Source organism: Ceratotherium simum, chromosome 3, assembly GCF_057802395.1.
Source record: "Ceratotherium simum simum isolate JZ-2026a chromosome 3, ASM5780239v1, whole genome shotgun sequence".
In the NCBI taxonomy this organism is placed as follows: Eukaryota; Metazoa; Chordata; class Mammalia; order Perissodactyla; family Rhinocerotidae; genus Ceratotherium; species Ceratotherium simum.
This window is the reverse complement of record NC_141902.1, coordinates 24,420,136-24,434,655: the sequence shown is the minus strand read 5'-3', so window position 1 is coordinate 24,434,655 and position 14,520 is coordinate 24,420,136. Positions and strand designations below refer to the sequence as shown.

Here is a 14,520-nt window from a genome sequence, read left to right as displayed (position 1 = left end):
CTCCGGAAGTACGGCTCCGGAAGGGGCGGGCTTTGCGAAGATGGCGGCGCAGGTCAGTGGCGTGTGTTTTTTTTGTTGCGTTGCTATTGTGGACGTTTACTTTCTCCTCAGCGGCTCAACGCAAGTTATTGGCTCAAGGAAAGGGTGGTGATGAAAATAGCTTCAGGAAGGCGACTTCCCTGGCACAGCTGGGGAAAAGTAGCAGTAGGGGGACGGGGCTGAAGTTACCGCTCCTCTCCAGTAACTTGGAGGGCTGGCCGGGTATGAGACGACGCTGCATGTGCGCTGACCGGAGTGGGAAGGCTGGAATCTGGGGTGTCTGAGGGAGAGAAGGGGGAGGGTTTCCATCTTAGACGTCCAGTTTTTTCGTTATCCTGAGGAACGAATGGCTTTTCTTTACTCCCCTATAGGATGTGCTAGATTCAGACTTGCAAAGTGCCGTGACACTTTTGAAAAATCTCCAGGAGCAGGTGAGTAATGTTACCCCTTTGGAATAGATGAGTCACGCATCGGCTTTGACTTTGTGTGCCTTAACCTCCAAACTTGGGTGACTTGGGGGCATATATTTGAATGCTATCGAATACCATAAGAGCAAAATGATGTAATGAAAATCTTTTCAGGCTAGAATGCAAAATAATTGATTTCTACATCCGAAAGAATACAGAAAACTCTAAAAAGAAAGTATTTGAATCAGTTTTCTTTGTTCTTATAGCTAAGGAAACCAATACAGGGAAAGGTGATAAGATTTGCCCTTTGGGTGCTCGGCTAATATACATTTATATAGTTCGATGTATTGCAGTACAGATAGAGTTATAGTTCCCTCATCACAGTTGTCGCAGTCCTCATCCTCTCCCCATGGTTGGGTAAGATGGTTTCTTTGGCTTTAAGAAGAGATGGAAAGTTTTTCCTACCCTTTGAAGAATTATCAGAAACTATCTTTGCTATACTTTTCTAGAGCTGGAAAGAAGATAGTACTATATGTTAGACAGTGTTTCACATAATTTTTAGGTGGCTTTGTTTAGCTTTTGTCCTTCACAGCTCACAGACATGATTTTATGTATTCTAGTAAGCTGTTTTATTTGGACTAATTTCAGGTGGTGGCTGTAACTGCACAAGTGCAAGCTCTGACGAAAAAAGTTCAAGCTAGAGGCTTTCCTACAGAAAAGGTAAGCAAGCCATACTTGGGGAGAGGAAGCATCCAGTGACTTGATGTTCTTCACAGTACTTCATTGTAGATTTATTGAGTGTCTTGTAAGTCCAAAGTGCTGGAGCATCAAAGATGAATAAGATCCAGTTTCTATGCTGAAGTCTAGTGGAGAAGACAGATCAAAGCGATAGGTATAAGCAGTAGCAATTGCATTACAGAGTCACGAGGAGTGCTATGCAGGTGGAGGAGAGACAGTAAATAATTAGCAGAGGAAGTCAGGAAAGGCTTTTCAGAGGAGGTAACCGGATTGTGAGGAATAAATAGGAGTCAGAGAGACAGAAAGAAACAGCATATGCAAGACACAGAGACCTGAAAGCATGAAGATATTCTGGGAAAGGAGATAAGTCATTTAGTGTGGTCGGATGTACATTTTGTATATGTGTGTGTGTGTTGGGAGTGGGAAATAAGGCTAGAAATGTAACTCACTCTGTGGAGAGCCTTGTAGGCCAACTGAGGAGTTAGTATTGTATTTCATCTAATCTAAGATGCTGGTGATTAGGGACATACCACTTATTTTATAGTATACTAAAAAAAACGCTGCCTGTTAATCTATGATATAATGGTAAAATACCATTGATGAAAAGATGCGTCTTGGGCCACACCTCGTGGCCTAGTGGTTAAGTTTGGCATCCTCTGCCTCAGTGTCCCAGGTTTGGTTCCCTGATGTGGACCTACGCCACTCATCTGTCAGTGGCTATGCTGTGGCAGTGGCTCACGTTGGGGAAAAAAAAAAAAAGAGGAAGAGATTGACAGTGGATGTTAGCTCAGAGTGAATCTTCCTCAGCCAAAAAAAGAAAAAAAAAAAGATGCATCCTGACTTCGGAGATGTTAAAATATGAAAATGATGTGCATCTTAAAATTGAAATATGGTAGTTTTCAAATTAACGTCTTATAGAACTTTCTAGGGACCATTGGGTGTGCGACAGTATAGGAGGAGGGTTCTGGGTCCCTCATATCTGATTGAACTGGAAAACTCTGGTGTTATCTGTTTTATATATTGATAAGATACTGTTTTGGCCTAAGGTACTGTGTAAGCAAAACATTCCATAGATCAACAAAAGTATGAAAATCATTTTTGTAGGTTAATAGGAATCATTGAAGGATTTTTGAAGTACGGGATTTACAGCAGATTTGTGCTTTCGAAAGATGCAAACAGCATTTTAATATATTCTCTTTTTGCCTTTTCTTTCTCCCTGTTAAATTTTGTTATTTTCTTGTCTATTTTTATTTTTTATGATTTTTTTTTATATTTGCTTTTTCTTCCTTCTTTGTTTTTCTCTTGTATGCTTATAACCCAATTTGAACTTGACAGTGCCCAAGCATGTCAGAAGAGCCTACTTCTCACATTCCTGACTGTCTTTATTCTGGGTGCCATGTTTGATCCATTTTAATGCCTTTTTGAGATGAGCTGCCAGTATATATCTTAGATCACTATGTGTTTGTTTTACTCATTGAACAGATATTTATTATTTTTCATGACCAAAGACTTTTATGAAGTGCTTTACAGGTTACAAAGTGCTTTCATGTTACAGGCAGAAAATCAAGCAAATGTTATACATTTGTTCTTTTAAATAAAGTAACGTGTGAGCACTGACTTAAGTTATAGTTATTGAATAAATTTTTTAAAAAAGAGTCATTATCTTATTTGAGCCTCATAATTACTCTTTGGGGCAGGAGGGAAATACTGTACATATTACAGATGAGAAGACTGAGATCATAAGTTTAAGTGACTTACCAGTATTTGACTACTACATGCCTAATTCAGAACTTAAAGTCGATTTGTCTGTCTTTAAATCCTTTGCTCATTAGGTACCACACTGCTGCTGATCTCAAGGGCTTTGCATGTTGGTTTAAAGATACCCAGAGCTTAGGTATTGGGGTCAAACTGAGTTTGAATCCCAGCTCTACTCCTATTACTGTGTAATCTTGGACAGAGTGTTTAACCGGTCTAAAATATGTCTTCCCTTGTAATCTTGGACAGAGTAATTAAGTAGTCTGAAATAGATCTTCTCAGGGCTGTGGAGTTTTTCAGTTTTATGCAGTCAGTGACTCTTTTTTTTTTGTTGTTTATTTAATAACTGTAACTTAAGTCAGTGCTCCCACATGTTATTTTCTTTTATTTAAAAGGATAAGCTATATAACAGTTGCTTGATTTTCTGCCTGTCAGTAGAATACACTTTTAATTTTAGAAAGTTTGAAAGATACGTAAAAGCACAAAAAGAAAGTTAAAAACTAATATAATCACCATTCTGAGATAACCACTGGAGTACATGTTTTAAAGATTAGTTTAGTGTAAAAGTTATATGTAGAAAAATACTTTCACAGTGCAAGCACTCCATTTCTTCCTTTTCCTCATCTTGATCCCCAAGGGTAGCAGTTGTTAATTGTGTGTCATACCCCTCTCCTTAATTGTAACCATATTATACACACTTTCTGAAACTTGTGTCGACATGGACTGAATTCCATGTCAGTGTGTATAGATCATTGTTTTCACCTGTATCATATAATTACATTGTATGTGGATAAAATCCATAATTGTTTTGATTAAATTAATTTAAAATTCAATAGTGTGTACAATGCGTGGAGACATTTTTGATTGTCACAACTTGGGGGGGGTGGGCATCACTGGCTAGCGGCCAAGGATGCTGCTGAACATCCTCCAGTGCCCAGACTGCATACCACAACGAAGAATTAATTATCTGTCCCCAAATGTCAGTATCTCTGAGGTTGAGAAACCCTGCTGTAGTCATTTTGGGGGATACTTTATTGATTTTCCTGCTCTTACTGTCTTCCAGTTATTCTCTGAACTTTGCTTCTCTCCTGTTAGCATAATTTTCTCTCTGGCCATTTTAGGTACAGCCACTTCCTTGAGACTGCTCCAGATACGTTATATGAACTGATTGGGAAAAACTTGAACTTGGAAAAAATTATCCTGTTTGCCCTAGGCTCTCCTTCTGATTCTCTGGCTAAAACTGAATTTGCATCTCTTACGGTTTTATTCAACTCAGGGTCTCAGCCTCTTGGAAGTGAAAGACCAGCTGCTGCTCATGTACCTTATGGATTTGAGCCATCTCATCCTGGACAAAGCCTCAGGAGGGTCTCTTCAGGGACATGCTGCAGTTTTGAGACTGGTGGAGATTCGCACAGTATGAAGCATTGGCATTTTAGAATTCTAGGTTTCCAAATCCTGAACTCCAGCACTGTCACACAATAGCTCTCATTTAAGTGGGTGCTCTCATGTTTAAGTGAGGAAACCAAATGGAAAAAGTATTTTTCTCTTCATTTGCTCTACTTTGCATATCTTAGGTGCTTTATCTGGCATCTTAATATAGGGACTCTGGTGTGTGCTTAATTTTGGGAAGAGAATGTAATCCTTTTTAACCATGTTGTAGGTTTTAGAAAAGCTTCGTCCCTTGGACCAAAAGCTGAAGTATCAAATTGACAAACTGGTCAAGACTGCAGTGACAGGCAGCCTCAGTAAGTGGGGGAAGCTCTGAGGTTATGGGGGGACCATCATAAAGTTCCAAATCTTATAAAATCTCTTGGGTTTTTTATTTTAGGTGAGAATGACCCACTCCGCTTTAAGCCTCATCCCAGCAATATGATGAGCAAGGTAAGGGGTTGCATTATTCTGTTTTCCTGAGGAATCTAAGCCTGAATGAGCCTTGTGGTGATCCTGGGTCTCCTGGGATTCTCTTACTGCTGTTGATTCTCAGCTTGTGCCTTAAAACATGGAGTGTGAGGTTCCCCTTTCTCTCTTTTGTTTATATTCCCACCTCCCCAGGGTACTCCGGCTTTAGTTTTTGTTATCACTTGTCTGAGTAACACTTTCTAAATTTGCGAACATCATGTTCCTTTTGTAGTTGAGCTCTGAGGATGAGGAGGAAGATGAAGCAGAGGAAGGCCAATCTGAGGCTTCAGGGAAGAAATCTGCAAAAGGAACCGTTAAGAAATACGTTCCACCACACTTGGTTCCAGTACATTATGGTATGAACTGTGGCTGCTGCCCACTCAGCATGAATTGTGTTTCTCCTCTTCTTTTCTCTGTTTTGGGATAACTCTTGATTATTTTTATCACATAGATGAAACAGAAACTGAGCGGGAGAAGAAGCGCCTGGAACGAGCCAAGAGACGGGCACTAAGCAGCTCTGTCATTCGTGAACTTAAGGAACAGTACTCAGATGCTCCAGAGGAAATCCGTGATGCTCGACATCCTCATGTTACTCGCCAGAGTCAGGAGGATCAACACAGGTCTGAGTCCTTGCAATTAGAAATTGTTTCTACATTCTAGAGACCTGTCCTTGTGCTTTGGATGAATATGATTAAGTCTGGTACCAAGAGAACCCACATTATATAGAAAGTGGAGTGAAAAAGTTGGAATGACAGTTTCTAAGAATTAAGGGTTTGAAGTACAGAAAAGGAACTAGGAAGAATGTCCATTTTTCCTAATTGTTTAAGCTGAGCAACTGCTATAAGAAGAGGAATGTATGCAGTTCCACCTAGTAGGGTGTTAAAATTCTGTATTCATTATTATAGCTTTCACTTTTGTGCAGAAGGCAATGAAGGCAGGTTTTGATAATGCCATCAAGAGTGCTCAGTAAGTTCAGGGAAGAAAAGTAGAAGTGATTGTGACTTGAATACGGAGTCATCAGCGTTGCTCAGGTGCCAGTCTCAGCGGTTGATAGATTTGCGTGAAAGGGCCTGTGGTGAAATATGGAGCTGAAATATAAGAATTTCAGCTGAAATTTAAGAATTTTCAGATATAGTTTAAATATTCCTATGGATGGGCTGTGAGTTCATCTCTAAGGAGGAGGGAAGTTCTAGCACAAAGAACATTTCATTGAGGAAGCTCAGTATTGAGCATTCCGTATGTCCTTACTAATACTATATTGATGTGCTATGAAATTTCTTGAAAATTGTCTGAACGGGGGTTGAGTAAATACCTGGGCCCGGCTTCATGGCTGCAGCTTTCTATCTCTGGACTGAGCGTGCTGGAGACAATGTCTGTATTTCTCTGACAGGATTAACTATGAGGAGAGCATGATGGTGCGTTTAAGTGTCAGTAAGCGAGAGAAAGGACGGCGAAAGCGAGCAAATGTCATGAGCTCACAACTTCATTCCCTCACACACTTCAGTGACATCAGTGCTTTGACAGGAGGAACCCCTCATCTTGATGAGGTGAGGTTATGATACAGTGGTGGGAGGTGACCTTCATGCTTTCGGCCAAATATATATGGGGCTTATTACTATGAGGAACGTGGGAATGGATACTAACACTTGGAAGTGCATTGCCATTCCTTCATTTCTCCATTTGTCTCCAGGATCAGAATCCTATTAAGAAGCGGAAGAAGATACCTAAGAAAGGTCGGAAGAAAAAAGGTCAGTGAATGATTAGGACTTAGGTGGTCACGTGCAGGGTAGGGAGTACGAGCTGGGATGCCAACTCTCTGGGTTTGTCTTCCTGGGTCTTACCAACCCTTATGGTTATCTCTTCCATACTGGCATTAATCTCTTCAGGTGGGCTTTTATTTTTCTTCTTTCCCAAGCTGAAAATCAGCATCATTCACAAAAGAGATTTCTGGATTTGATCTCTCAGGTCCCACAGCTCCTGTTTGGGCATCCTTAAACAGAGTTATAGAAGGTTCACTTGAAGGAACCGTTATCCCATTTCACTTTCATCCCTACGTCTAGTCTTTTGTCCTGGGAGAATAGAGAGAGTATTGACTAGGGGACCCACCCCTATTCAGCTCCTCTCTCTAGATGTCCTTTTTTTCTGTCCCTTCAGCTTTTCCAACTGTCCTGTGTCTCATTCTTGGTTTCCCTTCCTTTCAGGTTTTCGAAGGCGGCGGTGATTATGGGTGTACATGTTTATATATATAACTTTTTGTCATCCTGGGATACTTCTAATTTCACTGTATGTAGGTTTTTTCCCTTGGAATTGATTGTTTGCCCTGGACATGTGGAAAGATGTTTATCAATAAAATTGATTTTACTCACGGATTGAAGCCCCTTTTGCACATGTATTGTATCACTGGAATCACTGGGTGTGGGGTTTTTTTGGTGAGAGGGTCGTGAAAAGGGAAAGATGAGGTTTTTGGGGACTGAGCGAAGTTTGGCTTTATATAGTTTTCTTTGATAATATATTTTTCCCAGAAACTAGAAATTAGTTATTTAACAAAAAAATTATCGAGAGATTAGAGTAGTATGATCATCTCTTTGACCCCACATTGCTATAAGTTTTTGTATGATTTATTGTGATACAGGTATCTGAAATATATGGATGTTAAGTTTAATTAATGTATCTTGCTGGCCACCAGGTGGCATTAGTGGTTCAGGAAACCACCTTTGGCCCTTGACTATAATCAAAAGCACGGTAGAACCTTTACTCATCAGCAAGAGTTATTCTTGTCTCCACTTCTCTGAATGTTTTTCTTTTCTTCTAAAATGGCATGAACATAGGGCTGATCTTTGGTCAGTTATAGTTTGAGTGTATCTGGAAAGAATAGAAGTAGAGTGAATGAGAAGACTAGAGTGTAAAGACGAAGTATAATCTCGTGTTTTTCAGCCTCTTTGACCGTCCTTCACCTAAGACCTCAGTTTACCCGTCAGTAAGGCCAGCCCTTTTACGAAGAGCTTGCAAAAGAATGCCGGCAAGTAGGCAGACAGAGAATTCTTAGCTTGAAGACCAAAAGAATGAAAATTCCACAGAAATACCAGCCCAAGTCAGGAGACTGATAAGAGTTACGTATCTGAGATCTTGTATTCTGTCCAGAGAATGACCTTTGTTGGTGAGAGATCCCTCAGGCCTTAGATAATACGGAAAGTGAAAAGAGGAATGGAAGGAGAGAGAAGTTGAGGAGTCTAGAATTAATTCATTGGAGCTTTTTTAGGGACTTGGGGTCTCATGAACACCTAATTTTAGTGGCTGGCATTCCTGGTCATTGTGGAGAGGAATATAATTTGGGTCATTACATCACTAAAACCTGTTGATTCTGAATCCTATGAGTTTGGATTTATACTGGGCTGCCCTGTTGGAGCAAGAGTCTTTTCAATCTGCTGCAGCCTGATAGAAAGTAGTTAGGAGACAACTTAGGACTATCTTCTGTTAACTCGGGCCTTAAATTTTCCTCAGCTGGAAAACAAATGTATTAGACCGAATCTCTAAGATTCCCCCCAAATCAGAGAGCGTAGAGCTGTTTTTCATGGATGACACCTCGATGGGCTTACTTCTGGGGCCTTTAACACTTAGTCCCTGGCAGATCTGAGGGAGCCTGATGTGACTAGGGCCCTCATACTTCTATTTCCTCGAGTGAATCTAAGCAAAGAGCCACAAGAACAGTTTTAGAGATTCTTTTCCCTTTCTGGGTGAACTAACTGGACAAGGTCAGTTAAAAAATGTTTTAGTTAGGTCCACCACATTCACTTCTTAGTTAGGAATACTAACTATTGCATTTGCTTCTAATTTATTAAGATCTTTGGATTATGGGACCTGCCAAGGGAAAGGAAGTGCTTTTTCTTTAAGATCTTATTTTGTGTTACATACTGACTTAAGTGCTCTATCCTTAGTCCTTATAAAATTTATGCCATCTCTATTTTTTACTAGTGAGGAAACGAAGGCACTTGGGTAGTTTGCCCAAGGTGACACAGTGATTAAGTTAGAGAACCAGTGCTTGGGGCATACAGGATAGGGGACCTCAAGTGGCCTGGGGATTATGAAAGAAAGCCTTCAGGGTTTTTCTTTTTTAAAAAAAATATTGGTAGGTAGATTATAACCTGTAGCTCCCCACTCCCCACTGTCCCATTTCTGTATGAGGCCTTGCTTTCAAAGAAACCCCAAGTTCCAGACACTATTCTGGCCTCTTGGTGGTGTGGGAGTGACCTGAACAAACAAAAATCCCTGCCTTTGTGGATTGTATAATCATTCAATCTATTCTTTTAACCCAGGACATCTTGTTATCTCTGGCCTTCTAGATGACAGGCATTATTTGAAAGAGTTTTCCAACAAAAAGTGGAATAATTTCTGAGTTTATTTGCACCAGAGTTATCAAACAATGTTTAGAGTACATTGTTGACAAAGTTTTATGTTGATTCTCTATGTGTGAAACAGGCATAGAGGCATGAGTGAGGAAGAGTCCTGCCGCTCCATCTTCTCATGGCCCTCTTCCCCCAAGATTTCTGAGAAGCTCAAGAGATCTTTATAGAATGTGGTTAGAAAACCATTGTTAGGGTAGTAGAGCAAGGGAACTAAGAATTAGAATTTGAGAGTTTCTTTATGGCTGGTGGTGTTTGGTTTTTTTCTTTCCCCTGTTTCTACTCACAGAATCAGTTCTCTGATCATTCAGACCACATGAATGTCAGATTTCCTCAGTGCAGTTCTAACAACAGATCATGTTCAGTGTTCACTAAGTAATGTCTGTCATTAGTGCACGTCGCCACCTGTTCAATTTTATCATGTGATGGCAAAGGGGGTCTTGGCTTTCTTCTGGACAAATAATTTAGCATCTCTACCTTAGTTTTTTCATCTGAGGGAGTGGGGAAGAGGGTTTGACCAAGGCTATTTTTGCCTCTTTAAGCTTTGTTTTGTTGTAATTTTATGAAGGCTTGGGGAAACGTTTGTCAGGAGTTCACAGCAGTCTTCATGGATACCTACTTAGAAAATACGTTTCGTTTATGAGGAAGGGGTGACATGATTATGTCTGTTTCAGCACCATGGAGAGTTCAAGCTTTGCTATCTCTTTCCTTACCTTGGGTTGGTGGAAGGTACCTAGAGCTGCATGGTGTAGACCTGCCCTTTTGCAGAGCCCAGTTTATCTGTCCAATCTCCAGTTCTGATTGGTACAGATTCAGTGGGAGTCCTGGGTGTCCCCATCCTCCCTGGGATCTATTAGGCGTGTAAACCTCAGATTCATGTTCAGACTTATCCAAAGATTTGGCCAACTTGACAGAGGCACATGAGTGAAATCCTGCCTTCTGCTCTAGTGGTAACAACATTCATACTGTGATGCACAAGGATTTTAACAGCCCTTGAGAAAAACTCAATCTGTCCCCTCTTCGTTGCTTACAGACCCTTGAGGAGACGTGAAGTTGCTTTTTCATTCCTTGGGCTCAGCCTCTTTTTCTGCCTGTACGTGGAGAAAGGCATCATTGCTCTGGCTCTCTGCCCAGTCTTGCTTTTGTATTTCTTTGATCTCATTGTTCAGAGGGTCTCAGAGAAGCCCCAAGAGCCATGCCTTTGCATGTTTAAGCTATTGATGCTTTTGAAATAACAGAGCGTCGCTGTGTAAGAAGTGTATTAAAGGTCTATCTTGAACAAATTTGGGTCAATAGGTGGCAGTAGTCACCTAGTCCCGAGGCCCTGACACCCCCGAGCACAAGCACATTTGATGGCCATTATATTTAAGGTTGTGAGAAAGGAAGTCACATTGAAATAAAAATAGGGGGAAAAGCCATCCTTTTTGGTGGAATCCAGGATATGCCAAAATGTACTGGATTACTTCTGTGGGGGTGTTGGATGGGGAAGATTGCTGACATCTGTGAAGGGCACTGGTAGGAAAGAGTGGGGCCTCAGGACTGAGGGAGTGCTACTAGGGCTTCTGAGAGGTAGAGTGAGACTGTGTTAAATGAGGACCAGTGCTGGAAGGATAGAGTCTAGGGTTGGGAGTGGAGAGGGAGAGGGGTGGAGAAGGGAGGGGCAGATCTGTGTGAAGGGACCATGGGAAGGGTGGGCTGTGATGAGGAGGACTGCGGTTAGAGGGGGAGGGGGAGGCTGCTGCAATCCTGAGCCTGTCTGATGGGGGAGGGGAGGGGAGATATTGGTCTGCACTGCAGCTGCATTGGCTCCCCTCCTCCATACTTCCCAAGGAGCCAGAGCAGTGCTGGCAAATCTGTCTTCATCTATTTATTATTATTAAAAATGCGACGGGTTTTCCTCCCTGGAAGCACAACAAATACCACTGATCACATTTCTCTCTCCCCTCCTGCAGAGCTTTTGCATTCTCTCTTTCATTCTTTGCACCCTCCCCCCCAGGTCTCTCTGACTGGTGGGGGACCCTTCCCTTTCCTTCTCAGAGCTTGGTGGCTCCCTGGGGGTTTCTAATGATGGTTGGGAGTTTCAAGGCAGTGCTGGGAGGAAGCAGCTGAGTGAGGGCCATCCATTGCCCCAGGGAGGGAGCTATACTCCACCATCCAGGGGGGAGAGGAAATCACTTGGAAATAAAGATAAAATCCTTTCTCCAGCTAATGAAGGAAGAAGCAGGCGCACATGCTCCTTTCGGTCCCCTGCATTCCTCCCCTTTCACACCTTTTCCTTTTCTACTACCTGGATTCTGAAGGGGAAACCCCCTTGGAATGAAAAAAGCCAGGAGTTCTCTGTCCTCCCTCCCTTAGCTTGTTAAGTCCCTCTCTTCCCTGGAGAGCCATATAGAATTTATTCTTCTAGCCTGCGTGTTGTGTTACTGAGAGGTTTGAAGGGCAGAAGCCATGGCTTCTCCCTCCCCACCTGCACGGCAGACCCCCATGCCCAGGCGGCGGGGGGGGGGGGGGGGGGGGGGGCTGTTTTGTTGCTCTCTGTAACCCTTCGCCATGCCCATAGGTGGTGCTGCTGTTGCTCTGCTTGCAGGGCCCTCCTCCCCAGCCCCATTCCTCCCCACCCGCTGGCGCCCTCCCCCTTTCCCCAGCCCTCTACTGCCTGATTGTTATTCCACTAACGTCTCCTCTACTGTTCCCTTCCTCAAATTAATTTTGTGGCGCTCTTTTCTTCCGCAGTGCCATCGTCCCCTCCCCCCTTCTCCAGCTCTCTTGCTTTCTCTATTTCTCTCTCTCTCTGTCTGTCTGCAGGGTTTCCTTCTCCCTACTCCCTTTTTTTTTTCTTTATCTCTTCTGCCATTGGCATTTTACAGATGACTCTCCTAATGAATGTGGGTAAGATGGGGTTAGAGGAGAACAGGGTGAGGGGAACTGAGAGGTCAGTGTGGAGGGCTAGGTCAGGAGAATGATGAGGCTCTGTGAGGGAAATGAATGGAGATGAGAAAGGAAAGGTATCCTTTGCTGTCCAAATCTACTCAGTTCCTGGATTTGGATAGTGAGAGTTCAGCTGGCAAGGGATACTGTGTTATCTGAATCTACAGAATTTGGTTCTACATGCTGGGAAAATGGGAGACATGGAGTCACAAGAATTCAGATAATAAGGACTTCATCCAAAAACTTTTGATTTAGATTGCTAAGGATAGCTGTGCTTTTGAGGACTCTGAAGGAAAAGTACGCTCTAAAACCTGATCTCTGGTCCCTCAGGAGATATCCTGTTACTGGTCTTATGAGTCCTCAGAAGGTCCTTGCCAGGGCAGCTGTGACGCCTACTTGGTGGGCACCCTGGCTGTCTGGTCACTACTGAGCACAATGCTGCCTGTAGGACCTCAGTTCACTCTTGTAGCCTGCTTCCTGCTTCTGTCATTCCATGTCTCTCTCCTTTATCTCAGCTGGGTTTACATGTTTGCCCCACTCAGCCATAGCTCCCTTTATTGTTTAGTCTTTCCAGAGTATAGCCCAAACTCATCAGACCATTACCTGAGCTCTTACCCTACTTTGCTTCTTAACTTCATCTGGACCCTGCTCGTTGTGTGACAACCCCTGGGCTAACTCAGCAGTGTTGTTGATTGTAAAGTTATCCAATTTCTAGGATGGCTAATTTTCCTCTTATTGAATTATTTTTATGGATTAATAGCATCCTAGTAACTCTCTGGATAGTAGTGCTGAGTCTTTGCCTTGTGTATGCCCTAGGAATTGAATTGTCCATGAGATGGACGGTGTGGCCTCTTTCCTTTGTTCCTTGGTGAGAGGAGGTCTTCCTTAGCTTAAGTGGCAGCCCTAGTATGACTGGCTTCCATTTCCCTAGCCTGTGTGAGTCAAGACTGACTCCTGGACTATGGAGAGAGGCAAAGTTTGTCTGCCCAGCAGAGCCCTGGAAAGAGCCACAGTGAAAAACGGGCTAGAATGCCACACCCTTCACTCTATTGTCTGAGCCTTGGAGGGGTCCGTGGAAACCTCTCTTGCCTGCTCTTCTGCCCTCCTTAGGTGTGTACATTGGTGGAGGCAGATGGGCCAGTGGCCTCAGCTGATTTTCCTACTGCCCTTTTCAGAGGCCTCTTTGTCGTATTCAGGGGACTCTAGTTAGAATCACAGACTCAGGGAACATAGACGATGATCCTGTTAAGGTCCCTTTCTTAAAAGCAAGGCTCAATAAATACTCGTTGCAGTGAATGGTAGGGATTTTTCAGCTTTAGTATCCTTTTAGAAGAGTTATAAATTAAGTTTTAACTATTTCTTCTCTAGGTGCTTATGGTGCTGTAGCTAAAATTGGTTGATTTTTGTTTTCTTACACTTAGGTCCTATAGGGGGAAGTGAATTGTCCAAAACTGTACAAATAAATCATTAGCAGAGCTGGCCTTAGAATCTATGTCCTCTTGGGCATCTAAATCTGACTTTTTGTTGACTACCCCTTGGAAGCCAGTGTTCGCATTTCACCCCAGAGTCACTGACAGCCTTGAAGCCAGCAGCACAGTCAGATTTTGTGTCTAAGCCAGCCTTGGTTTGTCTGCTGAGGGAGAGCGTCAGCAGTGGGAGAGTGGGGTGTGTGGGCCTGGGGAGGTGCCTGGCTCCCAGGAAGGGGCTAGCATTCCCCTCAGGGTTCCACAGTCCAGCCTATCAGAGGGGCCTCGGCGGTCCCAAGGTAGGGGATTTCCAAAGTCCCAGTTTCTGTTTCCCATTCCAGATTTAATTTGACCTTACTGCTAACTAATAGACCCCTTCCCCTAAGCCTTCACCCCCTCAAAAATATCTGGGGGCTGGATACACATGGTGGTGGATGCTGGAAACTCAGGAGTCTGTGTTCTTGCCTTGCTGCTCATTTGCAACTAACTCTTAAGGCCCAAGACCGCTACAATAACAAAAGGCTCCATGTACCACCTACTTACTCCAGCTAGCACTGATAGTCCTAGATCCAGTGTAAAACCCTCGTGGCTATATTAAAATGTTCTTATAGTTTTTATTGTTAATTAAAACCTAGACTAGAAAATAGTCTCTGAAAGCATTCATATATTTCCACTTTGACTGAGGCTGTAGCAGCTTACTCTGAGAACTGCTTTGTCTCATCTGCCAGCCTTGGGTTTAGCCCCACAGGTGAGCTCTGGAGAATAAAAAGCCCCTGAGTTTCTACTTCCTCTCTCCCAGTTTTGATTCACTCACTGCTAGCTCTTACAGGAAGCCCTAGGTGGTAAAGAGATCAAATCAGAATCCCTAGCCAGGAAAACCCTGTCTCT

The 14,520-nt window shown here is 42.9% G+C and overlaps 1 protein-coding gene across 2 annotated transcripts; it reads left to right on the top strand.

The window, feature by feature from the left end:
- Positions 1-3: 3 nt before the first annotated feature.
- On the top strand, positions 4-7,207 carry NGDN (neuroguidin). 2 transcript variants are annotated; one of them, XM_087423455.1, is made up of 11 exons: positions 4-52; positions 411-470; positions 1,095-1,166; positions 4,216-4,353; positions 4,600-4,684; positions 4,768-4,820; positions 5,071-5,194; positions 5,290-5,458; positions 6,229-6,385; positions 6,529-6,586; positions 7,040-7,207. In XM_087423455.1, the coding sequence occupies exons 1-11, from the start codon at positions 41-43 to the stop codon at positions 7,057-7,059; spliced, it is 948 nt and encodes a 315-aa protein (XP_087279581.1). In that variant the 5' UTR covers positions 4-40; the 3' UTR covers positions 7,060-7,207. The 2 variants fall into 2 exon arrangements, with proteins under 2 accessions (XP_087279581.1, XP_087279587.1); XM_087423461.1 differs by lacking the exon at positions 4,216-4,353.
- Positions 7,208-14,520: the final 7,313 nt, after the last annotated feature.